Here is a 27171-nt window from a genome sequence, read left to right as displayed (position 1 = left end):
TGCCACTGTAAAGCCAAAGCTGCTTGTGCAGAAAGCTCTGGCTGTTCAGCAGTAGCAGATCTTCCTCCTCCTTCCTCCTGGTCTCTTTGATTTTCCTCTACTGTGACATCCTGATCAGCATCCCTGAGCTGATGTGGTGCTTCAGAATTCTCTCCTGCACAAGGGGAGACTTTTCTCCAGTGACAGCCACCCCTGTTGCCACAAGATGGCAGCTGCTGCTCATACATGGCAAGTGGTTTAAGTGTTTTGTTCTTAGGAAAGCAAATTGAAAAGGAAATGCTTCAGTCTTTTTTTCCTTGGGAATAATTTGCCTTGTTTCTAAATGTTGAAGCTGATCTGTAAAATACAGGGTTGTGAAAATCAGGCTGCATAAGTAAAACCGAGATTTTGGAAAGGTGAGGTGAGCAAGGCAGTTGCTAGTGTTTTATCACCTCTGCCACCCCGTCACAGTATCACAGAATCATCAAGGTTGGAAAAGACCTCTGAGACCATGAAGCTCAACCTTTGCCTGATCACCACCTTGTCAACTAGACCATGGCACCAAGTCCCAAGTCCAGTCATTTCCTGAACACCTCCAGGGGTGGTGACTCCACCACCGCCTTGGGCAGCCCATTCTAATGCTTGGCAACCCTTTCCATGAAGAAATTCCTCCTGTCCAGCCTAAGCCTCCCCTGGTGCAGCCTGCAGAACATTTCCCCTTGTCCTGTGGCTCCACCCTCCTGTCAGGAACTTGTAGAGGGTGAGAAGGTCCCCCTGCCCCATTAGCCAGATTCCCCATATGACAGGAACGCTTGGCTTGCTGTTGCTCTCCAGTGCCACCAGTGACTTGGGTTTGGTTTTCCCCCTGTTGTGCAGCTTACCAAGGGAAGACATCTGTCAGCACAGTGGGCACCTCCACGTCTGCCTACCGCCTGAGCCTGGCCACCATGTCCCGCTCCAACACGGGCACGGGCACGGTGTGGGAGCAGGAGAGCGAGCCCTCCCAGCAGGCCTCGCAGGACACGCTCAGCCGCACCGACGAGGAGGATGAAGAAAGTACGTGGCCACACACCAAGCCCCCAGCACTGAGGATGTTTTCTTCATGCCCAGAGGCCATCTGGGAGGGGAGCACAGTTGCCCCCGTGTCCCAATGTGAATTAAAGGCCCACAGGAGCGTGAGGTTGAGCAGGTGGTACATGGTGTTGAAGTTTGGGCTGGGAAATATCTCTTCACTGCCTTCTGAGCTGTGGCAGGGCAAAGGGGAGGGTACACGGAGGTTTTTACTGCCTGATGTGCAATTGTCAGTGCTGACAAGGCATTGGGCATCCAGACCTCTCTCTGGCCATTGTGGCTCTGTAGTTGGGATCCTGTTCCTGCAGGATCCCCAAAAGCATCAAAGAGAAGGAGTGAGAATGGGGGGCTCAAAAGAAAGGTCCATGCATTTACAGTGGAATTGCCTTTTGGGAAAGAGCAGTTAGCCTGAAACTTTGCAGGTTTCAGCCCAACTTTATTCCACTAAACTTTGTACAATCCACCCAGAGCTGTACTGCTTATACATGGTTCAGATATTTACTCACTGTGGCAAAATGTGGTTTCAGCCTCAGATTAATTCTGAGCCACCGTGTGGAATGGTAAGTGCCATCTTCCTGTCTGAACTGTGGCATTATTCCCTCAGCCCTGCCTTGGATAAATACTGCTGTAAAATATTTCAGCACATCAGAATTGGAAAAAAGGTCAAAAAGAGGAGAGAAAATTACATAATCCCACCCCTTTGTTTTCTTTACTTGTTATTAACAAGTTGCTGAGGCAAAAACCACAATAATGTCTTTCTGGATACTTATAAAATTTGAAATAGCACTGAAAGTTTTAAGCAGTCCTGATTGCAGTCCAGCTGTCTGCATAGTTCTCTTGCACTATGATGTATTTGAGCCAATTTATCCACATTTTCATTACATTTTAAAATGCATGTCCTGAAGGGTGTTGAAGAGTGTCAGTTCTGCATTTTGCTGTCAGGTATTTTGGTTTTTTGTTGCAGTGCTTTGCTAGATCATAGCAGCAGTTTATTTCACAGCAGGAAAACGTCCATTTATAACCTTTATGCTGGAAACACTGTATATTAACAAGCAATTTATTAATCACAGGAATTAATCCCTTATGGAAGCTGAATCCTGCAAACATGTTTTCCTGTGAGCCATTTAAAGAATACATAAACCCTGTTCCCTGTTTGTCAGGTTCCTCATCCTGCAGAGGTTTATAAGTGTCTTTCTGCTCAGTGGCTGTAATATCTAATAGAATATTCCCATTTACAGGCTTGAGCTCTTGGTAAGTGAATGCTGGGTACTCCTTTGGCATCCTGTTATCTCTTGACAACTGTTGGGATGCAGGTGGGGGTTTGGGTGGTTGTTTCCTCTCCTTTCCTGTTTTTTCTCTCTTTCTAGATGACTCCTTGAGCATGCCCAGTGTGGTAAGTGAACAAGAAACATACCTTATGGGTGCCATTGGGAGGAGGCGGTTCTCCAGCCATCTCTCCAGCATGTCTGCACCTCAGGCTGAGGTGGGCATGTTACCCAGCCAAAGGTAAAAACATGGGCTTTTCCCCTTTCCCATTTTAATAACAAGAGCAGAAATGGCCCAGGTACATCAGAGAGGTGGGATGGTGGAATTGCTGCCAGCATAGTGATACTAAATTTATTCATCCTGGAATAGTGTTGGACCAAGGGTGCAGGGTTGGAAATAATGATTTTCCAGGGTGATCTCTGTTGTGTAGGGTCCATAAGAACAAGCTGTCATCCCCAGCAACCTTCCTCTTAAACAGTCTCAGAAACACTCTACATTATTATTTTTCTCTGCTGCCTCTGAATAGCAAAAGGAAATGTGGTTTTGGGGTATTCATTGAACCAGGGGGCCATACCCAGTTTGTGTAGGGAAGTGGGGAGGGGGAATCTTGAGAAGCTGGGAGAGAGGGACAGAGGCAGTTTGATTTGTTTTCTTCCATGTGTTCTTTATCCTTCCTAGAACAGTAACTAGCTCATCACAGAAATGAAATGCTATGTTCAAAGATGGGATTTAATACTGTTTTAAACCTGAAATACTTGTTGATACAAATAACTTTGAATGCCTTATTTCTGGTTGACATGGAATGGTGAGAAAGTGCCTATCGGGAAATGTTCATCTTTAGAAGATGTGGAGAGAGGTTTTGCATTTAAACATGATTTTTTTTCCTAAATAAGCAATGTTTATTTTTTTATTTGTCCGTGACATAGTTATCCCAGGATATCTGACAATGGACGTATTAATTTGTGTTATTTCCTTTGAACCTTTAAAGAATATATTCTACATTATGTCTTCACCACCCCTGGAAAATCAAACAGCATTGTTCCCTCCCTATTCTTGCTTGGAGTTAAAAAAATAGCCTTGATAGATGAAGGAAAATTAACAGTTGTGATACCTACCAGCAGAGACAGGAGAAGTGATTTACAGGAGAGAAGTTACACAGGTTTAATCTGGGAGTTTTCACAAAAGGACTTACAGGAACTTATTTGACTCTTGAACACAGTTGATTCAGTCCCTTTGTTCCTTGAAAAATTAATATGCTAGACTGCATTTTCCTCAATCTTTCACTACCATCTTCAATGCATAAACTTCATAAGAGTCACAGCTGACTGAGAGCTTTGTGCTATCCCAAATCATGGTGATGCTGAGAAAAAAAAGACTTTAATTAACACAGAGCTTCACTCTGTACTTTTTAAGTGTATGGTATAGCAGGAGAATCACTTTTCATCTGGGTAGGGGAAGGACCAGCTCAGCAAGCATAACCATAGTTCTCAACATCCTGCCCTTTGAGTTATGGATGGTCTCTGGGCTTTCAGACTGCCTCACAAATGTAAGCCAATTAATGCAAAGTAATATTATTACTGCTTTCCTGCTGCTAACCCAGCAGACTACTTTCCTTCCTTCTTTCTTTCTCTTTCTTTCATGTTTTTCCTGTGGCCTGAGCAGGCTGCTCCTGCCTGATGGCTGCATTGGAATTGTGTCCCTTTGCCAAGACCCTTGCCAGCTGTTTATTTACAGTTTCACTGCACTACAAGACCTTGTTTCCCGGATGTTTGTCCTTAGAGTTGCACCAACAGGAGAGTGGTCTATAGCTCATGGGAGATAGATCAGCCCTCCCTCAAGGAAGAAGTGGCTCAGGGTGAAGGGAGAAAAGCTTTCTCTGAAGCTGAAAGTAAATAGAACTGAAATAAACCAAAATGCTGCAGGAAAATAGCTTTGAAAGCAGTTCCCTGCCTTATTTCCTTTAGAAGCACATCCTGTTGAACTTCTCAGCTCCCCAAATCTCAGCAGAGATGTGGAAGGCTTCATGCAGTGTGAACTCTCTCTAAAGACTGCTGCTGTTACCAGATGTTCTTTCAGCTCCTCTGAGTCATATTTGTGCCGTTGAGCGTGTGAGACCAATTAACGTTACCCTCCTCTTTTTACCTTTTTTATTCCATTGATATTTTTTTTCCCTTGAAAACAGAGACAAGTGCATGCTTTTTGCATTTTCTTTCCCTAAATTCTTAATCTCCCTGCCCCTTCCTGCAGTGAACCTAATGTCCTCGATGACTCCCCGAGCCTGGCCACTGAGGGCAGCCTCTCTAGGTACAGTGTGAACACTACCTGTCTGTCAGTGTGTGTGCTGGGAAACGAGCTGTTCCCAACCTTCTGTCTCTTCCCCCTCACCTTTTGTCACTCTCTCCATCTCTGTCTCTTGTGGCTCATCAATATTCAGGCCTGCAAGTCAAAGGTGTAGCAGCCCACCTTCAGTTTTCAGCTTTGATTGCCAATAACTTTGAGAAGGCTAAGGAGAAGGGGAAAGAAAAAGCTGTAGTGAATGAAGCAGCAGGCTGGCCTTGGGGTTTTCCCCTTGTTTGGAGGGCATGAGAAAGATGATCCATGAGGCATTAGCTGTATCCTGTTATAAGCATTAGTCTGAAGGCTTATGTAAAATGGAGACATCTGTTTTTTCATTCATCTCACAATGCTGTCACCACAAAAGACTTCATATCAATCTGAGGTTTTTTACCATTCACTGATAAAGCTAATTATGGTAAGTCCTGTGTAATGTAGTGTTTTGTGAGTGCTTTACAATAATTCTCATTAATTATGCAAAGCATTTTCAATTCTCAAATGACACCTTAGAAATCTTGCAGGTGGACACCATAAATACATATCTGAAATGGCTCTGTTGGTGCTGGAGTTCAGGTCTAGTTGTTCCTCATTACCCACAGACAGGGGAGCAAACGCAAATGGGCCAGGAGTGAACTTAGAAGGGAAGGCTGCACCTTTAACACCCAGATCTGTCATGTTAATCATTCTCCCTGCCTCTCAACCCATCCTCCTGAGGCTGGAGAGCTGTTGTAGTCCCAAGAGCATCTCTGTTTCCTCCCAGGAGAACACGGCCCTGTTCATTGGCGACACGGAGGGTAACAGTTATTTCACTCCTGCACCAGTGGCAGCTGTGGATATGTTGAGAGGCGTTTGTGTGAATGGTTTCTGTTCCATTAGCTTTGGGTTCCCATGTTGGTAGTGGCTTTTTGGGATGGGGACAGGCTGCTGTGTTTGTTTGTTCATTCTCCTGAGCTGACTAAAGGAGAGTTTATCACCAGTGCTGTCACTGAGCTCATTCCATGCAACATGGTGTCCTTTGTGTGTGTGAGCCCTGCTCTGGCAGACTGGTCTGGGATGGGCTAGGAAAAGACATCAGCTTCTTGGCAGAGGCAGGAGTGCTGTTACCTGCTTTTTTGACAAAATAAGATGGACTACATGGCCATCTGAGCTAAAGAGGTGAAGATAAATAATTCAAAGGACTTCTGTGTGGTCCCTTTAGCAGCACTAGAAACTGCAGTTTTCAAAGAGGATGAAGGGGAAGGTCTGTACCTGAGCTAAGGCCATAATGACCTGATACTTGGTTACATCAGTGTTGGTTTTGAAATGTTTTGATCTTGTTAAGTAGGGGGTAGCCACTCCTAATTACAGTGGTGAGGCTGAGTACTATGAGACACCTAAATCAACAAATGTATTCAAACACAGGAATTTATTCTGAACCCTGAAATGTAATCAGCTGCACAATGGGTTCCTACTAATTCCTGTCCCAAAAATTTTCTGTAGGGACCAGGACACCCTGCTCTATGGTACAGAGATCTAAAGCAAATGGGTGAGCAGCTGCACTTGGGAGTCAGTTCTGCTGAGGTTTATTATCCTTTTCCAGGAGCAGCACTAATGTCTTAAGGATGGGCACCAGGACTGCAAAGCCTTAAGAAGGAATGAAGACACTGGAAATATGTCTGAAAAGATTAGGTTAGATGTCTGGGATTCCTCCTCTAAAGGACAGCAGTAATAAAGCAGATGTTGCAGAAGCTTATTCTGCTGTGGGGATTATAGGGCAGAGTTAATTTGGTTTTACATTCAAGAACATTAGTTCTGAATAAAGCAGGCTTAGGTTTTTCTGATGTAACTTTGATTTTGCCTGGCGTGCAATGATAACTTTTTAGAATCATCTTCTGAATTCACAAGCTGGTGTTTAGTCATACCTGAGATAAAGAAATAAACAATATTTACTTGGGACTAGACCCTTATAGAAGGTAGGAGCCTTAAATAAATTAAACAAATTGTGACAAATACCAAAATAATAAAGTCTGTTTCCCATTGTTCTACAGCAATTAGACACAGCCTTGGAGAAAAGCAGGGAAGGCAGGAAAGGGAGAACACTGAAGTGGTCAGCCAGCTTAGGATACAGGGCTGAGGAGCATCCTGATCTGTTGTGGTTATAATCTGAGAGGACAGGATATTTTCCCAAATCAGAAAGGAAGAAGGTGAAGCCACTACAATGGAAATCTGTTGCACAAACACATTTCTCTCTAATGTTTGTGCCTATCCTAGCTTAATGGCTCCTAACAGGAAAAATCAGATTGAATCCACATTGCTAGGGCAATTGCAGCAGCAGAGTTAATGCTAACTGGGCTGGGATGTGTCTGGAAATACAATATATTTAACCCATTCTCCACTGCCTTTGTCCACTAACCCTCTCATTCCTATGTCTAGGGACACAAAGTCTGTATGCTCTACCATGATGGTGTGGCAAGCATGTACATCTCTTTAACAGACATTGAAACTCGTTGCTTCCTTTGTTTTGTTTGGTTTTGTTTGTTTGTTTTTGTTTGGTTTGGTTTTTTGTTTGTTGCTTGTTGGGGTTTTTTTTGGTTTTTGGTTTTTTGGGTTTTTTTTTGCCTGCATGGTTAGGTTTTCTTGTAATTCCTGAGCATCACTTCTTTTACTTGCCAACCTGACAAAGTTTGTTTTGCCCCCACTGTGTGTCATTCCTTGTAGAGCTGGCAAGATGCATCCATAAACTTGGGTTGGTTTGATCTTTGGCTCACCTCTGCCCTATATAATGGGAGTAACATTAGTGTGCAAATAAACCCCTGACAGAGATACTCAGAGAATGACAGAGCATCTTTGTGTTGGGCAGGAAAAAAAAATCTTGTTTCTGGTTCCCAAATAAATCTGGCTTATGTCCTTTAGAAAAACTATTTTTATAGATCACATTGCCATAGGTGGGGGAGAAATATACAGTCAGCTGAAAAGGGACTTTGATTTGGTTCAAGTTTTGTTCCTTAGGGTCCCAAGGACTGTCAGAAAAACAGTGTATTCCTGGTCAGGTCTGGTAAACAAGGAGAGACAGAAAAGGAGGGAGGGCAGGCTGCACAGAGCCAACCCTCTGCTGCCATGCTCCTCCTCACAGAAACAAGATGGGTAATTCTGTTCTTTGATGTGAAATGAAACCTCCACAAACTCTCATGAAGAGAAAGCTTATAGCTGAAAATTCGGTCACTCGTCTGAATTTTGTGGTCTTTATCATTCTCTCTCTCTCTCTCTCTCTTTACTTCTTCGAAATGTGGGGATAGAGAGTAAAAAGAGAGCCCCAGCAGGACTGTGTTGTGCACAGGCAGCTCTGCAAAACTCAGCTGCTCTCAGGTCCACCATTTCCCTGCGAGAGGGATCTGCAATTTTAGCTCGTAAGAGCATCCCAGATTATCCCAATTTGTGTAAGGATTCAGTACTGGAAGTAAACATCCATCAGCTCACTTAACTCATTTCACATTATAAGCCAGGCTGAAAATCCCAGACTCCAGCAGGAAGACACAAAGTCCAGCTTTTTTTCTGCTTGCCTGTTGTTTGTCTCCAGTGCATGGGAATAGTTTTTATCTCGTGTATAGCCTCTGTGCCCTCACACAGTCCGTGTTTACCTGTTAGCTAAGGCCTTTTTCAAGTCTTTTCATATCACATGTGAAGTGCGTTTGTTTCAGCACTGTAGACTGTTTTGTACTGAATATAGTTGCAGTCTTTCTGCTACAGACATGTCTCCTTCCTCACAGCACTAAGAGTTCCTTCATCAGCAATTGTAACAGTATTCCAAAAGCTAGTCCAGTACATTTTTGTTCCAAGAACTTCCCCAGCTAATTCCTACTTCTTCATTCACATAGTGGTAAAAACTTTAAAAAACTTCTAGAAATTCAGAGTAAGTTTTTATGTAAACCTAGAAACAGAAGATTAAGGAAATTCACCAAGCAATTTCAAGTAGGCTGGATCACAAATATAAAGACTAATTTAAGTGCAGTCTCTTTGCTTTAATAAGGAATGATGTGATGCTTTTGGACTTAGCAGTCATAGGTGCTGCAGTCACTGTCTGTGTCAAGAACATATTCCTGCTAACAGGAGGTAACTCTAAGGGCTCTGCTTATCCCTAGGCAAGTGTTTGTGTGGTGTTTAGGATGCTTGCTATGTAAAGCATGTCAATATGCTATGGAAAAGTGGGATATATGTTCCAGGGACTGGTGGTTTCATTTGGAAGACCTGAGGAAGAAAAGGACTCAAATATATTCAGTGTTGGGTATTTTTGGGGTTGAGCTTGCTGAGGCTTTTCTTTTTTTTCCAAGGCAGTGCAGCTGTGGTGAGATTGCTGAGGGCATGCCCAGGACTACCAGGCTGTAGTCTGACAATCAAAAGACAAACTGCTTCAGGGTCCCAAGATGTGTCTCTCCTCAAAATTGCCCACTGTCTCCCCTGTAGAAGTGATGGGACACTTGTGATGTGTGGAACACAAGTGATGAACACATGGATATGGTTCAGTGCAAAGTCTGGCTTTAGTTTAAATGAAAGGGAGGAAGGAATAAAGCTTTCAGATCAGGTAGCCAGACTTCGCCCTGTCTTGGTCTGAGAAACAACTGTCTGCCAAAGAGGATAGGAACCTCCCTTGGAATGGAAAATATGACCCATTCCCTCTGAATTATTCTAACTTTGAAATTAAGGGGCTTTCAGGCAAAGATATGAGAAAAGGAGTTACAGCCAGGGTAGGAGAAAACAGGGCAGGGCCCTGGTGGCAGCAGTGAATTCCCTTCCCGGGCAGCAGCTCCACTGTCCTCCTCCCAAGCCCAGAGAGCCAGGAGCTGCCAGCCCCTTTTCCCCAGTCCAGTTCTTGTGGCATTGCTGCCCCTCCAAGAGAAACCCCTCAGTTAGGAGAGTGGCCAGCTGCTCACTTCCCATGGAACCTTCTCTTGTCTCTCCTAAGTATCGGTTGTTATGGTTTCTTAGTGACAGATGGGACAAAATTCCATGAGAGAAAGGAACAAAAGGAAAAATCCTAAACCCCAACAGCCCCAAAGCAGAGCAGGAAACCCTCCATGTTCTGTTCTGCCAAACCTTCTAAGGACAATCGGTAACTTCTGCCAAAGTGAAGAATGAGCTGCTCAGAAGACAAAGCTTTTTAAGCCTCTTCACAGCCATCCTCCATGTCTTGTCTGACCATGTCCCTAGGTTTGTCTTCTTCCTCCACCTCTGGGTGGTCAGTGATTAGCCTTCATTCTCTTGGTGGTACTGACAAACTCCAGGCAGATCCAAGGGAAGTATCTAGAGAAAATAATGTTGTTTTCCTTTAGATTAAGGCAAGCCAAAGACAAAATGGATTGCAATACTGAATCTTGAACACTGTGCATACCAGCTATAGCTGGAAGTTGCTTAGATAGGACATGTTGCTCAGTGGATTCCAGTCTGGCTTTAAAAAAGCAGCTGCCTGAGTTAAAACAAGTCTGTCATAATTCTTAGTGACTAATGTAGTCATAAGTCTCTCAGCCCAAGTGTTTTGTGACTGCTAAATGCCAGTGTTTGGAAGCATACAGTACTTTGATAAAAATGAGGGGAGGCTGGTATTTTTATATTAAGTAGGTTGAATGGTCAGTTGGATGGCAGTATGAGATGGTACATAGCTGAGTATGTTTTATTGCTAAAGTTTCTTCTACTGCAGGTTTTCAGATCAAAAAGCTGTGTCGATCAATCTATCTAATTTTTGTTTACTTGTCTCTTTTTGTTTGTTAGTCACAAAAAGACTTGAGGCTGCAAGTGTTGAGTGTGGGGGCCTTGTTCACATAACTCATGCATCCATTATGTGAATGGATCCTTTGTCACTTTGCGTTTGTTTTTTGTTTGTTGACTTAAATTGAAATTAAAACCAGATGACAAAATTGTGATGAGGCCATGGAGTCTTGTTTGGGAAGGAAAAAAATAGCTGTTACAACATTGTCCTTGAATAAAGGAAAAGCAAACAAGAAGGCTTTTGAGCTGGGAAGCTGATGGTCCTGCCTTCACTGATGTGGCAAAGGATGCAGAGAAGTGAGTGCTGCTCAGTGGGATGCATCAATCAATGACTGAAAACTGAAACCTGCAGTTATTTCTATTTGGATGCTACCTGTGTGTGGCCAAGTCCTGAATACCATGACTCCACCTCCCACCCTCTCCCAAGCCCCGGAAGCCACAACCCAACAGACATGTCCCCTCCCATCCTTCAAAGATAGTGCTGCTCTTTGAAGTGACTGTGCCATTAGTGGTTGGTGGATCTCTTGTTTATTTATTTACTTTAGTCCCAATTGCCAGGACACCTACTAGTTATGCAGCGTGCTTCTGTGCTTGGCCTAATGCTGTCACCATCTGACAGGGTGGCAAGTGTGCAGAGCGAGCCAGGACAGCAGAACCTCCTCCTGCAGCAGCCCCTGGGGCGGAAGAGAGGCCTGAGGCAGGTGAGGAAATGGGCAGTAATGAGCAAACCTCCTCTCTTGCTCTGGGATTTGGTTTGGCTTTTCTTGTATGGGGCTGTTTGGACATGATGTGTGCATGGGATGTGTCACCTCTACCTAATTTTGGTATAGTAGGGCAGTCCCTTGACTCAGCAGGGACCATAGCACAAATTGTAGGCGTAAAGCCAGGCAAATCCCTAAGAGAGGAGGTGCCCTTTGTTTTCAATTCCTCAGTCTTGTCCTCTGCAGGCTTTTTTCTTATGACTATTATTAAATTCTGATCACACAACCTGCCCTGCATTACATTCAGTGTTGAAACTGAAAAGGCACAAAGCCCAGCGGTTTCCTTCCACATGAAGGAAATGTGTAAGCCATGGAGACCTTGGAACACTCTAAAAGTAGAGTGAGGGGACATTGGAGGTACAGACAGTGTTCTCCTCTCAGAGGAGAAGCTGTGCAGTACGTGCCCACACACCAGGCTAACTCTGTGTTCCCATGTTCAGCTTCGACGGCCGCTGCTGTCACGTCAGAAGACTCAAACGGAGCCTCGGAGCCGTCACGGAGCTCGGCTTTCAACCACCAGGCGGAGCATCCAGCCAAAGCCTAAACCCTGTGGTAGGGCACTGCTGCACTTCCAGAACCAGCACTCCACACTGGAAAGTAGAAAATTATGTGGTTTGAGCTTAGAGGAATTGTAGGTTGTTAGCAGCTTATATTAAAGTGAAGTTCCAGCAGCTTTATGTTTTTTCCTAGTAGATGGATATCCTATCAGAAATCCACCCCCTCAAAACAATTTGGTGGTTTCTCGAGAGGTTTTCAAGGTCAAACAGGACAAGGACAATGAATGATCTTGTTTCCAAGAGTTATGGAGAATTTAGGGGATGGGTGTCCTCTAGTCAGGATGCCTCATCCAAAACCTCCAGATGTGCAAGTTTGGAAGATGCTATTGAGAGTAGTAGAAAGAAGGGCATGACCCATCATAAGCTTAGCAGTGCAGAGCTCTAAGGACTGTACATGGAAATGAATGTAGGACTGTTGCAGTCTCTGCTGTATGTTTCCAGCAGTCAGCACTGCCAAGCTGAGCAGGTAGCTGTATTCTGTACCATCTGAAGTGAGCAGTGAGCTTTGGAGGAAACATCTCCAATAGCAAAGGTCACTTGTGAACGTGCTGTGTTTCAGCAGGAGTGTTCTGGCGCAACACCACTGCTGGAGATGTTTGAAACATAAAGGTTAAAACAATTAAAAGCATGAATGGGAATAATCAGTTTTACTGTTAAGTTTTTAGTCTAGCTGTCTTTACTCAGTGCTCTTCTGTTATTCCTGGCTAGTGGACTGAGTCTGCAGGAATGAGGAGTTATCTGTTGCACTTTTTTTCCTTACATTTTCAGCAAAACCTTGGGCAATTCTCCTGTCTTTTTGCATGCCAGTTTTTCTTTTATATTTGAGGCCACCACATGGGAATTCATCTCAGTGTATTTTTCTGGGATGGAAAGATGTTATGGGTGGTATTTTTCTTACCAAGCCATGAGAGGGATAGGTGTGCTGGCTAGACTTCAGGAGATCCCAGAGTCTTGCTGTGGCAGTAGTGGAAACCCAAGGTAAAAGACTTTTAGATTAGACAGCTTATATAAAGATGGAAGGAACCACAATCCCTGTCTTAGTTGTAAAACCCCCATGGATTCTCTCTCTTCTTTCCTTGTGTATTTCTTCCCGAATTTTAACCCCGAGTTTCCTGGGTTTGCCCCCTCCAGCGGAGCAGAAGCGCTCGGTGACGTTCACCGAAGCCCAGCCTGAGGCACCTCCCGCCTGCCCCGCGGAGCCGCCGGCGCAGCAGCAGCAGCTGGGCCGCAGCCACAGCAGCCCCCAGGCCGCCGGCCAGCAGGAGCCGCTCGGCAAACCCGGGCTGACTTCCTCGCCTGCCATCGTCGTGGCTGATCTTCACAGCCAGGTAATGTCACTGCTGGGTCTGCAGCCTGTGTCCCCTCACAGCCAGGTAATGTCACTGCTGGGTCTGCAGCCTGTGTCCCCTCACAGCCAGGTAATGTCACTGCTGGGTCTGCAGCCTGTGTCCCCTCACAGCCTGGTAATGTCACTGCTGGGTCTGCAGCCTGTGTCCCTTCACAGCCAGGTAATGTCACTGCTGGGTCTGCAGCCTGTGTCCCTTCACAGCCAGGTAATGTCACTGCTGGGTCTGCAGCCTGTGTCCCTTCACAGCTGGGTAATGTCACTGCTGGGTCTGCAGCCTGTGTCCCTCCTCCGCTTCCCAGGCACGGGAAGTGCCAGATGTATTACAGCACTGTGATGAAAGCTGGCAGGAGGGTAAAGACAGCAAAGTCTCCTTTAGGCTGTTTGCTGTCAAGCCTCTGCTTCTGTAAAGCCATTCCTTTCCAAGTCAGTGTAACAAGTCTTAATTTGAAAATGTATTTTCTGCATCTTCCCTTTCTGTCTTCCCATCACATACAGTGTTCTTCTGGACCCAGTCACCAAGGCAAGCTGTCCTCAACAGGTTTTCACAGCTTGCTCCCTGAGAGATGCCCCCTTAAGGAGGGAATCCTTCAAAGCCTCAGGACTGTTTAAGCACCACATTGCAAAAGAAATTGCTTGTCCAACATTTTTCTGTGTTGGCCCCCTATGAGCATTGTGCAGGGACAATCCCAGTCATCCCTTCAACACATCAATGACACTGAGATCACTTTTATATACCCAGATATCCAGTGTCTTTTGAGGTTATGTCCTTTGCCATGTGCAAGTGAATGACCTCTGTCTTCAGAATCACAGAATGGTTTGGACTCATTCCACCCCCTTCCACTAGACCAGGTTGCTCCAAGCCTGTCCAGCCTGGCCTTGAACACTTCAGGGATGGGGCAGTCACAGCTTCTCTGGGAAACCTTTTCCAGTGCCTCACTGTCCTCAGTATAAAGGATTTTCTCCTAATATCTAATGTAAACCTACTCTCTGTTTTAAGCTATATGCTAAAAAAGATGAAATGAGGAAGTGTTAATGACTCAAATCAGATAACCTTTCTGATCCATGATGTAAATTTGATTCACCATCAAAAACATATTGTTAGGTATAATTTTAAAGGATTTATAATCTACAAGTGCCTGCTTCTTTATGGTAAAATGTATATCTGAATGAGAAAATGCTTTATAGACCTTCCTTTCCTTTTGTCCCCCCTCTCCCTCCCGCTTTCTCTGAGCCTGACCACCAGCTGTCCTCAACTGCAGAGCGAGGCACTGGGTGCTGAGGAGGAGAAGGAGAAAGAGGAGGGCTTGGAATCGCGGCCAGCCACAGCGCAGAGCACGCCGCCCCCGCAGCTGTCGGACACCGAGGACTACGCGGGGCTGGAGACCACGAGCCTGCTGCAGCACGGGGACACCGTCCTGCACATCAGCGAGGACAACGGCATGGAGAACCCCCTGCTGGCCACGCACTTCAGCTTCACGCATGTGGAGCTGGGCGAGACCGACGTGGATCTAGATGAGTCTCATGTGTAACTCTTGGGGAAGTACAGTACCGGGAGGAGGAAGGAAGTGGTTACCTTTCCTTAGAGTTCCCTGCTAAACAGTAACTACTTAAAACAAGAGCACTTTATTATCCAAGAGCAGGAAATAGCTATCAGGTGGTTGCTATAGACTGGCAAATTTCTATTTGTGAGATCTCTTTTCAGTTCAGGGCAGGACCACAGGAACCAAGAATTGGTAGAGAATTCTCAGGATAGGGGTGTGTGGGCAAACGTGGTCCATGGAGCCCTGATCTGGCAGCCATGTACTGTGATCAGCAGCCTCATGGGTAATGGGCTGCTGGACTGTGTGAGACAGAGAAGTCTCTTCTGAGACTGTGCCTGACATTTATTTTTGTAGTGTTTTTGAGAGCAGGGCTACACAGCAGCTGAATCCAAGGCTCCTACACCTTGAAAACAGTGACAGAAAGTACTAATCTAATGCTTGATTTTTCTCAAGCCTGGGACCATTGTTTCTAACATGCAGAGCAACAATAAGCACCATAAAGCAATTAGCTTTTTTTTTTTTTGTTGGAACTGCAGACTTTAGTAGTTGAGTTTACTTTTGTCTGTTAGTTCCATCCCACTCTGTAAAATATTGCCCTTGTGCTACAAAAATATTTGCTCTGTAAAACCTAAGTAGAGTATATAGTGTAAGCAGGAATGCATGTGCTGTCCACAGACACAGATGGGCAGGGGCTGAGTGGTCTGCAGGTGGCATAAATAACCCACACTGTCCTGCTTTAATGTACTGAGCTATTCATCTCCAGAGTTAAAAAAAAAATACTCCAGGAAACTGCATCTGGAATGTGTGGGTCTTCTGGCCCCAAGCAACTGCTCCCCTGATGCTGTTGGATGTACGTAGAGGGATTTAAAGTAAATATTTATATATCTGGTATTTTCATGTTACTATATATATATATAAATATATATGTACATTGAAACAAAAGATGGATATTGCAGGGCAGAAACTTGATGAAAGAATCTATTTTTGGCATGCTGAGATTGTATTTTAAAAGGTTCCATTTTATGTATGTAACATTCATGACTGCAAGTATTGGATAAATGTGTGTAACATTTATAGAAGGTGGAGATCCCTGGAGGGATCAGCTGAAGTCACAGCTGAGTTAAAGGGTTTTTCTGCAGCATCATGGAATTACACTGAAATGTGAATTTAGCCATTAGCTGCTGACAGGCAAACTGCAAAATAGCTGTGAAACAAACCATGAAATCATCAGCAATGCCCAAAGAGACCCTTGGGAATCATACACTGCCTTTTTTGGCTCATGTTAGACTAAGTGGAGTTTATAATCACATCATTATTGTGCAGAGGAAAATGTTTTGGATCATCCTGAGAGTATCTAAAACGTGCTCATTACCACTTTGGCTCCTGAGGGCCTGCAATTTGGACACACACATGACAAACCAGCCTTACTAAGGAGGGAAATGGTATCCTCGTAGCCATCTCCACAGAAAGGACTTCAGCTCTCCTCCTGGGCTCTGCAGTAGCTGCCATACAGACAGCTGCCTTGCTGCTGTAGTGCAGCACACAGCTTTTCCTGGGGCTGACACCATTACCCACACAGCTGGCAGCAGGTTTCAGCCTGTGCAGCCCATGGAGCCTCAGGCTGTGCTGCCTGGCATTTGCCAAGTGCTTACATGTGACAGGAGCTGTGCACACCACTCCGGGCAGGGAACTCACTCACATTAAACCTCTGAAGAGAGCAAAAGCCATTTTTGTCCCAGGTGCTGAGCATGCTCTGCTGGTGAGGGAAGGAGAATCTCAGCATGTCTTGGGAACAGCAGGGCTGAAAAAAACCAACTATTGTTATAGTGCACCACCTCTATCCCCCACATATATGGGGCTATATAATGTACAGGTGGTGCTCTAATGCAGCTCCAAAGGGTTCTTGGTGTTGGAAGAGAGGTGACAATGTCCCAAGGGATGTCCTGGATAACAAACTGTTTCCTCTGCTGATCAAAACATGCTGTACTGCTTTTATCTCCTTAGTGCACTGGAGCCTGTGCCAGCTACCTGTAGGATGCTGCTTTAGATTAGCTCCCAGCTCAGAGGTCACTCCAAGAATTGCTGAATTCCAGATGTTAAAGTGTTTTTATTAACACTGACGCACAAATGAGAAAAAAACCCCACAGCTTCGCTTCCAAGTCCCCAGGTAGGCTTGGTCACAGGCAGTCTCGGGGGGAGGAAAGCTTCAGACACGAGCTGAGTTAATGGCTGGGACACAACACACAGAGTTCATGGTGCACTTTATAGAGTGACCTTTTCTGCAGAAAAGGAGGAAGCATCCTCCTTAATGAAAAGTAGAGGCCTTCCCACAGTACTCTGCTCTAGAGATGACAAAATAACTGTGATTTACTTCATTTAATTCCGTGTATATAACGTTCAAGTTTCCACTGTCACAGGTGAATCCACAGTAGTAAGCCATAGCAAGGACTAAAATGCCTCTTTTTAATGTCTACCCTACTAGAAATCAATGCAACTTCTAAATGATGTAATCTGCAGTTTAATTTTATCCAGGTGGCTGTGCAGCTGGCTTTGGTTTTGTGGGATGATTGCTCAGAGATGGCACAGACAGGCCAGCCCGCCAGCCTGACTTCCCATGCGTTTTACTGTCATACCAGTGCATTTAATGCCTTCCTGCTGAGTGGCATACCAAGTTCTTTAGCTGGTTTGTGCTGTCCTCCAGTCTCTCTGTACCAAACTCGGTGTTATTTCTGCTGTGGAGACACACGATGCTGCTTTACATAGTGCTACCGCCTTAAGCGCATGTCGTGTTCAGCCATGTCCGGCTCTGCCTGTCTTGTCCACGTGTCAGTCGCTCCCGTTGCCTCAGCATTTTATGCAAACGTTGTCCCGAGGATTAAATACAAAGGAACGACGGCAAAGGACAGAGTTCTGTGTTTGAGCCTCTTGCGTAACACGGTCGGTGTCTGGCGCTCCGAAGGGTTTCCATGCGCGGTTTTCTTCCGGGATACCGACAGCGCTTGTTAACGTTTACCCATCTGCTCGAGGCCCGGCGCGGGGCTGGAGCTGTGCTCTGGGGGGGACAAAATGCACCTGGTTGGGAACTTAAAATCACCTACACCAGGGTTATTACTACTATTGTTATTGTTATTTCCGCCACTTTGGGGCCGAGGGTGCGGCTCGTGCCGCGTCAGCGCGGCCGTGAGGGCGGAGCAACGGCCCCAAGATGGCGGGGGCGCCGCCCCGGCCCTTCCCCCGGCCGGCCGGCCCGCCCTCCGTCCCGGCAGCAGCCGCGGCCGCAGCGATGGCGTCGGGGTGTCGGATCGGTCCCTCCATCCTCAACAGCGACCTGGCGGCGCTGGGCGCCGAGTGCAGCCGCATGCTGGACTGCGGGGCCGACTACCTGCACCTGGATGTAATGGACGGGTAACGCCGGGGACGGGCGGGAGCGGCCGGGCCGGGCCGGGGGCGCGGGGGCCGGGCGAACGGCCCGGCCCGCTCCTCCCGGCAGCACCGGGTAACCTGTGGGCGGGCGCGTCTCTCTCTTCGGCCCCAAGACACTTCGTCCCGAACATCACCTTCGGCCACCCCGTCGTGGAGAGCCTGCGCAAGCGGCTGGGCCAGGAGCCCTTCTTCGGTAAGGGCCGCGGGCTGCGGGGCGCTGCCCCTCCGGCGGCGGGAGCCGGCCCCGCTGCCCGCTCGCTCTCCTCTTCCAGACATGCACATGATGGTGGCCGCGCCAGAGCAGTGGGTGAAGCCCATGGCAGTGGCTGGTGCAAACCAGTACACCTTCCATCTAGAAGCGACGGACAATCCCGGGGCACTGATAAAGGACATTCGGGAGAATGGCATGAAGGTGAGGGGAATACACACTCTGTATACTTAGCTCTGCTTAACTAACAGCTGCCTTGCTGGCAGGTTCTCTGCGGTGAGCAGTGAGAGGAGCTGAGGCAGCCTGCAGCTGTATCAGGGGAGGTTTGGGCTGGATAGCAGGAAAAGGTTCTTCTTACCCCAGAGGGTGCTCGGGCACTGGACGGGCTCCCCAGGGAGTGGTCACAGCCCCAAGGCTGCCAGAGCTCCAGGAGTGTTTGGACAAGGCTCTGAGTCACAGAGTGAGATTGGTGGGGTGTCTGTGCAGGGCCAGGAGCTGGCCTCGATGAGCCTTTTAGGGCCCTTCCACTCAAAATATTTTTGATTCCATGGTTTTATGGAAAACTCATTGTTGCCACTTCAGGTGGTCTAGGATTGGCATGTGCACCCCATACACACTGTGAGTGAAGTGTCTTCAATTTTAGTGAAGAAAATCTGGAATTTTTAAATGAAGAAGCCTGTTCTTCCTGCCATTACACAGTTGTGTAATTACTTCCTAGGAATCTGTACTGATCTCAGGCCAGTCTTGCCCTGACATGCACTTGGATTTGGCTTTCCTTCCTGCAGGTTGGCTTGGCCATCAAGCCTGGCACTACAGTTGAGCACTTGGCACCTTGGGCCAATCAGATAGACATGGCTTTGGTGATGACAGTAGAACCTGGGTTTGGAGGACAGAAGTTTATGGAAGACATGATGCCAAAGGTAAACTGTGTTTCTCTTTCATTATTCATTGAGCTAAAAGCTAATTAACAGTAGAGAGTGGTGAAGTTGATAAATCTTTTCTAGATGTATGAGAAGCTGTAGGGTGGCAGCTCAGTGCTCAGGGCTTTTATCTTTTCCTCAGGTTCAATGGCTTAGGACACAGTTTCCCTCCTTGGATATAGAAGTGGATGGAGGAGTGGGGCCTGACACCATCCATAAATGTGCAGAGGTAAGAGGTTGTAGCATTCTCAGTCACTGTGCTGAGAGACTTAGCAACTCCCAGAAAATAAAGCTTAGGAGAAATTTTTAGTTTTCAGAGGAAACTGTAGAACACATTTAATATCAAAATCGTTTTGAGGTCTAATTTTGTGCATTTTTTAAAATAGTGGCTATTGAAGCCTCCCCTAAGCTAAAGAAGTTTGTTTTTTTTATGTTGGTGTAAACAGGAGCATTGTGTTGAAGAAATTGTATATTTGGGGATTTCAGCTGTGTTTTCTGAACTTGATTTGGGGTTGCAGTTAGGGGGATGTCCGCTGTGTCCCACCTGTTTGCACAGCAGCCCAGAATTCCCATCTCCAGTGCTCTCCAGGCAGGCAGGGGCTGTGTTCCCCGTGACTGAGCAGTGTTTGCTGTCCCCCAGGCAGGAGCCAACATGATTGTGTCTGGCAGTGCTATCATGAAGAGTGCAGACCCCAGGTCTGTCATCAACCTGCTCAGGAATGTGTGCTCAGAGGCAGCCCAGAAGCGCAGTCTGGACCGATGAGACCTCCCCAGCCGTGTTCCCGAAGCTCTGGCCATGCAGGAGAGCCCTTTTCTCGTGCATAAGCAGGGGCTGGATGAACACCAACTACAGAAACCTCTTGCTGCTGAACAGAGGAAGCATTCCTTCACTGCAGTGAAGCAAGCAGCAGTGGGAAACGTTCTGGCTGTCTTTCAGGGTTGGAAATGCAATGGTTTGAACCTGTCTCTTGATTTTGTGGAGGCTAATTTTGTGGCACAACCTCTAATGCTGGCTGGACTGAACTACAGTCAGTTTGTTGCTTGCTAGAACAGTGTAGCATCACCACCAGAATCTCTCTTGTGGAAGACTCTTTAATCAAACTGCCTTCTGCTGTCTGTATTTTGTCATTTGATCTGTGCATTCCTACAAAACTTTTTCCACTACTGCATTAAACACCCCTTCCTTGGTGTGTTAAGTTCTTGAAGCTGGCTGTCATAAATAAGTGGGTTTAGGAGTAAGTTTAGGGAAAAGGCAGCTTAAGAGGGCTAAAAAAATCTGTGATAGTAGAAGTGTTCTTGTCCTTTGCCTCTACTGCATTGGAAGTACTTGGCTTATTGCAATCCAGCATCAGGTAAGTCAGTGAAGCATCTTTACCAGATCACGAAGTGGGGAATGTCTCCTCAGTTACCTTTCAAGTAGCCAGTTAAGACAGCTGTGTCTGAAATTCCTGGAAGTGATGGAATTCCTCAGGAGAATGTTGCTTTAATACTCTTCAGATAAGTAAGAAGCTTTTTCTTGCTGCACAATCTCCTTGGTTGGTACATGTGTCTGAGTAAATGATCAAGATGGTAACATACAGGAAGGGTAGCTGCTGAAGAGATGTGTAGATTGAAATGCCTGGAGATGGGTCTGTAGGACAGCTTGTGGAACCAAACAGTCATCAGTCCTTCAGTTTGCTGTGTGCACATGCCTGGCCTGGTTGGGCACATGAGAGGTGAGTTACAGGGCACTGGAGGAAGACTGAGCAGGCCATTTTCAGGCAGACCTGTCTCCCATGGCTCTAATTAGCATTGCTGGCTCTTAAATATGTCATGGTATTCTGTGTGGCATTTTTCTCTTTGGGTTGCAATGACAGAAGGGTTGCAGACAGTCTGCTGCCTTGGGGGCCAGGCAGGAGGCTCAGCAGCTTCCACAGGGCCAGAGTCAGCTCTGTTCTCTTTGCAGCAGCACTGGGCAGGTGTCACCCAGCAGTGCCAGGGCTGGTGCTGCCCCTGGCAGCCCAGGCCACTTCAGACACTACAGGAGTATCTCAAATTGCTGAACTGCCATGTTTTTTCTGTGTTGTTAATTGTGGGTTAGGTGAGCAAAAGTTGCTTCCTGCTTCCACTTGCAACCCCATTTGGGGAGTAGCACAAGAAAAATGGAGTTGTGTGGACCTGCTGTACTGAGAGATAGCTCAGAAGAGGTTTGCCAAAAGCAAGCTTGGCCATGAAGGCTGTAGTCCCAAGGGCTGTGTTAAGAGTAGCTTACCCATGCTTCTGGAAAGAACCAGTGTGGAGTTTAGTGTATTCATGGACAAACAGACATGGCTCTGGTAGCTTAAATGCAGGCTGGACAGCCACCAGCTGAAATGAAAATGCTAGTTCAGGATGTGGAGTGGCTTTTCATGCTGTTGAAAGCAGTAGGACAACAGCTGTAGTGTACTAACCTCCTGCAGTTGAGTGTAAGCTGGATTGAAAGGAAAATCAAACTATTTCTGCTTTGTTCCTAATTGATTTGGGGGTGACATCCAAGTCGTGCTGGTTAATTGATGCTATGTCCTCTGTTCATAGGCTGTAGGCATTTTGTAATTGTTTTAAGGATGGTAAGGATGCATTGACTCTTGGGTTAGGAGTCCTGTGGAAGAGATGCTACACTCACAAAGTAAAATTACTTAATTGCTTCTGTCTGAATCCCACTCGAGTGGGTTTATGCAGGTGATTCCTGCTGCAACAGCTGAGGTTAAATCTGTTAGTGACCATGTCCAAGAAATCACAGTGATGAGTTATTCTTGTTCTTTAATGCTTAAGACTGTTTCAGTTTCTCACCTGTGTCCATTTACTGAAGTGATCTCTCTGGGGCCTGTCCTGTACTCAGTAACAAGCCTTGAGTCCCAGGACTGGAACTGAGTGTGACATGAAAACCCAGAGAACTGCTTGCAGGGTCTCCCCAGGGCTGAACAAAGCCCAGGCCCATGAGATGTTGCAATCCTCTGATAAGGTTTCAGCAGTAAGGGAGAGCACAGCCTGTTGTACTGAGGCATGTGCTCTAGAGTGGTCCAGAGTGATCTGACAGTAAAGGTCTGTCTGCACTGGAAAACAGGATGAAAACTTGGACAGAGCCAAGTCACGCTGGGCTTTCACATGTGCTGCACAGGGTGGTACAGCCACAGCCCTGAGGGAGATAAAACACTGCAGGAGACACACACACAGCTTAGTTTTAATAGGGTTTAAAAATTCTTATTTGTACTTACATGCCATTAAGATCCTGGATGCAGAGATGAAACATTTTAAACCCTCATAGCAGCAGGAAGCAGAACATAAGTGGTGTTAAAAAAATGCCTCAATTGAACATGGTAAATAAAGCACGTGGAAAGTGGCTTTGTGCAGCTGCAGACACCTACTTGCATGTGTGTGGGGGGGCCTTGCTGCATTAGGTTTTAAGTTGTTTTTTCACAGTCACTCTGTAATACCTTAAAGTCACAGCAGTAGGAGCAGCACTAACAGCTGTTTTCACAGCTTAACAGCCAAAGAGAGGTTGGGTTTTGTCTGGGTTTTATTTTCTGTTTAAAACTTGGAAAAGGAATGAAAACAAGCAGGGGATTCTGCACATTTTATGGCTTCAAGGATGAGCCTGGCCCTGAGCCTGCTCCTCCAGCAGGTACAGGTTCCTCATGACACCAGCATTCATGCAGCACTGACCTGCCTGGAGCTGGGAGCCCAGCTGTGCCAGGCCATGGGCTGCAGGCAGAGCAGCAGCATACCAGTGCTGATTGCAGCTGCTTGGAGTAGAGAGACAAGAGAAAGGACAGGGAAAGGACCTGGAACCAAGCTGAATCAGCAAGTTTTTTAACCCTGTGCCAGTACTGAAAGGGGGCTGCTGAAAAATCAGGTGTCTGTCTGGAGCCAAAACACAGAGTAGAGACAGAGAAGGCAGGGCCAGGTCTGCAGCTGCTTGAGAACCACCTCCCTTGCCATGTGCACCCAGCACTGTCCACCTGGCCCTGCCAGCTGGAGGTGGGCAGGGGATGTGCAAATGCAGCCTGTTCCTGCCACAGGCACATATCCTGCTCAGCTGCTGGCAGAACCCTGTGGGAGGAGGAGCAGCTCAGGCACTGTTCTCCAGCAGCCACTGTGTGCTGCCACAGGCCTGGCCAGCTGAGGCAGCTGCTGGAGAAAGGTTTCTGCAGTGAGTGCACTGGGGTAATGACCAAACAGAGACATTTTGCTTCTGTCCTGGGACTGCTCAGCCTTTGTCTAAGTGGCCTTTTCACTGCTGTCTCATGAAGCAATAGCAAGTTCCCACAAGGGCTGGCAAGAACACAGAAGGGATGCAGCTGATGGGGCTCCCCTTGCTCAGACCACTCTGCAGTGGCCTCTGCAGCCCCTGCAATGGGCAAGGTACCAGCAGCTGCTTTAGGCTACCCCAGGCTGAGCCTGCAGCCACACAATGGTCTGGCACTGCAGCTGGGGCCTGAACTGCAGTGCAGGGATGCTCTGAAGGTCCCCAAGCTAACCAGACTGGGATAACTCAGCTCCTCTGACACAGGGGGGTCCTTGGCTTCCTTTTAACACCCTTCTGTTTCCACCCTCCAGTAAAGAAAAACCCTCCTGTAACAGACTGGATTGTATTTCCACTTCCTGGCAGCACTTTCAGGACAAGGAAGGCAGCTGGCCTGGCTGGCTGGTCACTTGGGCTGTCCCCTCTATTAAAGTCAGGAGTTCTTCCCTCTGCCCCAGGGATCAGACAAGACAGGAAACCCATACCTGACAACAAAGCTGGGTGACAGCTGGTCAGATCAGGCTTCCTAAGGAGTACACAGGGGTGTGGAAAAGACCTGCAAAACATCTGAGACACTGACCTTTGAGAAAGTTCTTCCTGGAAGCAGGTGCACATGCAGGGCAAGAGAGAGGGCAGCACACACCTTGTACTGAGGCACTGAGAGGGCCCTTGGCCTCACAGCGAAAGTGCAGCATCAGTACCACAGCAAAGCTGCAGTGGGTCTGCAGGCCAAGCAGAGCTCTATGCCAAGAGGAAGTATTGCTGCTACTTCTTCACTTCTAAAAAGTCATCAAATTCAGACTATATACAACATATATAGAAATAACTTTTAATTAAAAAACCAACCTTGCATCAAAGATTATTGTATCAGACATTGAGGCAAGATTCAAGTTTAAGACAAACCAGTGTTAAAAAAGTGTTTAAAAAAATAATCAGAATGTGCAATAAACTACAATGTAGCAATAGGATGTAGTGTTGAAACTTTACTGAACTGTTTTCATATGCCCAGTGTGTATTTCCTGTCATTTTGACAAAAAAAAAAAAAAATTGACACTAAAACTGGGTCGTCTGTCCAGTGCCATTCCAGATATTACACATGGAAGAAAACTGCACAAAAAACAGAGACTCCTATTAAATTGCCTTCAACTGTCCTACACAGAAAAACTGCCTGTTGATGGATAACACCTACATTCAATGTTTAATCTTTGTTAATACCTCTTGGGATTGCAGATACATTCCAAGCTATGCTATTCAGATGCAAGTTTAAACAACTTGCCTTTGTTTTCTCACTGTGCATGCATTGGGAAATGAGAAATCTATCCAGAATCACAATGGAAAGCTTTGGGGCTTTTTTTCTATTGCTCTTGAAGACATCAATCATCTTTTCCTTTCCAGCTAGTCACCAAATGTTGGCATACTTACGAGACTCTTACAAGGCACTGTACAGAAATTGGAACAAGACTTTAACATATTAAAGCAAAGTATTATGAGCCTCATTAGCTACTGAAGGACTAAGGAAATAAGATGATCCAAACCACAACATTCCATGGGCTGTGTCACTGATTTGGCTCCACCCCTCTCTCCTCCTGTCTCTCCCTCCCCACAGGCCCGAAGCAGAGATCCTGCTTTTCCCTGTGTCAGTCACACTGACTGTGGCAATGCAGTGGCTACTTCTGCCTTATTGCTTGAGGATTTCACCATGAGACATGCCCAGGCACTACTGAGAGCCATGACAAGCTGGATGCAAGGCTTCCAGATGCCCTGGTTTGAAGTGCTGGTTCTCACCTCCCCTGACCTCACACGTGCAGTTAGAGACAGGTTTTTGCCCTATGGTCATGCCACACAGGAGAATAATCTGAAGCTAATGCTTATCCCCACTACTTTCAAGTAGTTTTTCTGTGTTCAGTTGAAGTTGTTGGATAAGGTAAACAGCATCTCCTGCTGCACCAGAGTCCACGAGAACCAGATATGCATTTGAAAACAAACAAACAGAAAAGGATGATTATTGACAAATGTGGCAATATGACAACAGAAAGTGAATGGTGCCAGCAATTTATGTGCGCCCACTCCCGACATTGGGAATATTAGACTTCCAGCTTGAAATAATTACTTTCTCTTGGGGTTCAGGAAGAAGAAAGTGTTGTCTTTGGGATTTATCCTGCCTGTTACAAAGCAAGAAAGAAAATATATTATACGCAGCTAACATAAAGGTTTTGAATTGTGCTGTCATATGCTGTGTGAACGAGAGATTTTACCTTACACTTCTCTCCACCTTAATTGGCTTTCTTAATGAACCACATTATTCCCTGTCACCTTTGTTTCCTTGTACTGTTGCTTCCCAGGCAAATGCTTTTGCAGTCTTCTGACTCTTGGGTAGATTGTTTTCTTGGTGCACAGCCATTGTCTGGCACAGCAGTGGGTGTGCCTGGAGTGCAGGAAGAGTTGCTGGGGAAAGTTGCACTTGACATTTCAGTCTGATTCGTTACTTGATCTTGGCACAGTAAAGCTTCTACCTCTTCATCATTTAGTGGAAAAACTCGAAGTTCCCACAGCCCAGACTGAAAGGAAGGAGAAGAGTAGGAGTGAGGGTGAAAAAAGAGTATAGAGGATAAAAAGGGATTTCAGTTGAGTCTGAACTGATTAACTGTGTGCAGAATCATGTGCTATCAAGTAACAAACGAGTGTCTTTCTTTACAGTGTTTGCAGGGCTCTTCAGATGAAGAATACAACACTACCAGGCACCAAGATGTAAGCAGGCTGCATAAGGGTTTGAAGTAATAATAGCCCTACCCTTGAACAGGGCAAGGAAACTCTTTTCAGACCATCAGGATGCCTGACCCCCTAATGACCAGGCCTGTCTGGAATCTTGGCCAACACCCCTGAAAAAAACCCCAACCTGAACCCAGTCCTTCTATATTTGCCTCAAAAGAAATGTGCCATGTGTACTGAGCAATGAAACTTGTTGACAGATCTGGGGTTAATTTACAAAGCACAGCAATGTAGTTCTAAACAGGAGTGCTATGTTCAGTGCACATTAACTAGTTTGACAGCCTGAGATTCTGATCAGTGAGACAGGAGAATATCTTCATGTTTCTTTGTTATCATTGCAGAACTGATCAGAGCTAGAAGCTGTTGGAAGCTCACCCACCTTCTCTTCCTGGCTCTCCCTGCAGAGTGGTGCCATCCCTGAACACACAGAGCTGTGGGTTTCTGAAGCTGGCTCAGGAGCAGGGTCAGCAGTGCAATGGTCTTTCTGCACCACGTCCTGGCTGTGTCGAGCATCAGCATTTTTGCTGTAAGATCTAGTGCAGAATTAGAAATGAGTTTTAAGAGCTACTCCATGACCTTTTACACTGCCACGAGCAGTTCACATTTTCTTTACAAAGTGTTCAGTTTCTCTATACATGGTACCTTCATTCTGCTTGCTTAAACCAAAAGAGCAGAGGAAAACGGGTGTGGTTCTTGACATATTGCCACATTTGTTGGCTGGGGCCAAAGCAAAACACTATGTGGAGGAACTAAGTGGATAAAATGAGTGGGACAGGCACACTGTGGCTGCAGACAGCTAGTGACTGTATCTTGCTCCACATGCTCACCAAAACTGTGATTTTGGACTAAAGAAATCAGTGAGCCACAGGCTGTTCCACTCTCCCACAGGAGACCATGGGGTCCAAGCTGCACTGTCAGCACTGTGCCAAGTGCAACTCAACAGACAAATTCTTGGACTCCCCCTTACCACTTCTGCTCTGGACTCAAGTGCAAG

At 46.3% G+C, this 27171-nt stretch overlaps 3 protein-coding genes across 23 annotated transcripts in view; 2 read left to right on the top strand and 1 right to left on the bottom strand.

Annotated features, from left to right (window-relative positions):
• UNC80 (unc-80 subunit of NALCN channel complex) overlaps positions 1 to 17496 on the top strand; it is a 125495-nt gene extending 107999 nt beyond the window's left edge. For 11 of the 13 annotated variants that reach the window (XM_077181056.1, XM_077181053.1, XM_077181052.1 and 8 more), the window contains 7 exons: positions 856 to 1035; positions 2418 to 2556; positions 4564 to 4620; positions 11009 to 11090; positions 11591 to 11702; positions 12839 to 13035; positions 14315 to 17496. In XM_077181056.1, the coding sequence (XP_077037171.1) occupies positions 856 to 1035; positions 2418 to 2556; positions 4564 to 4620; positions 11009 to 11090; positions 11591 to 11702; positions 12839 to 13035; positions 14315 to 14584 (1037 nt within the window). In that variant the 3' untranslated portion in view covers positions 14585 to 17496. The remainder of the gene's footprint in view (positions 1 to 855; positions 1036 to 2417; positions 2557 to 4563; positions 4621 to 11008; positions 11091 to 11590; positions 11703 to 12838; positions 13036 to 14314) is intronic. The other 2 variants (XM_077181055.1, XM_077181061.1) reach the window with 1 other exon arrangement.
• Positions 17497 to 17518: 22 nt separating this feature from the next.
• Positions 17519 to 20343, top strand: RPE (ribulose-5-phosphate-3-epimerase). Of its 3 annotated transcripts, XM_054636240.2 has the most exons (6): positions 17733 to 18001; positions 18133 to 18212; positions 18292 to 18431; positions 19013 to 19147; positions 19290 to 19376; positions 19788 to 20343. In XM_054636240.2, the coding sequence occupies exons 1-6, from the start codon at positions 17802 to 17804 to the stop codon at positions 19908 to 19910; spliced, it is 765 nt and encodes a 254-aa protein (XP_054492215.2). In that variant the 5' UTR covers positions 17733 to 17801; the 3' UTR covers positions 19911 to 20343. The 3 variants fall into 3 exon arrangements, with proteins under 3 accessions (XP_077037181.1, XP_077037180.1, XP_054492215.2); XM_077181066.1 differs by having other exon boundaries at positions 17519 to 18212; positions 19792 to 20343; XM_077181065.1 differs by having other exon boundaries at positions 17519 to 18212.
• A 3880-nt stretch (positions 20344 to 24223) lies between these two features.
• Positions 24224 to 27171, bottom strand: part of KANSL1L (KAT8 regulatory NSL complex subunit 1 like) — a 63108-nt gene continuing 60160 nt past the window's right edge. For 5 of the 7 annotated variants that reach the window (XM_054636233.2, XM_054636238.2, XM_054636235.2 and 2 more), the window contains 2 exons: positions 26557 to 26710; positions 24224 to 25966 (listed from right to left, as the gene is read on the bottom strand). In XM_054636233.2, coding sequence (XP_054492208.2) covers positions 25718 to 25966; positions 26557 to 26710 — 403 coding nt within the window. In that variant the 3' untranslated portion in view covers positions 24224 to 25717. Of the gene's footprint in view, positions 25967 to 26550; positions 26711 to 27171 lie in introns of those variants that run through there. The other 2 variants (XR_008534580.2, XM_077181064.1) reach the window with 2 other exon arrangements.

Source organism: Agelaius phoeniceus, chromosome 7, assembly GCF_051311805.1.
Source record: "Agelaius phoeniceus isolate bAgePho1 chromosome 7, bAgePho1.hap1, whole genome shotgun sequence".
Lineage (NCBI taxonomy): Eukaryota > Metazoa > Chordata > Aves > Passeriformes > Icteridae > Agelaius > Agelaius phoeniceus.
This window is presented reverse-complemented; position numbering and strand designations above follow the sequence as displayed.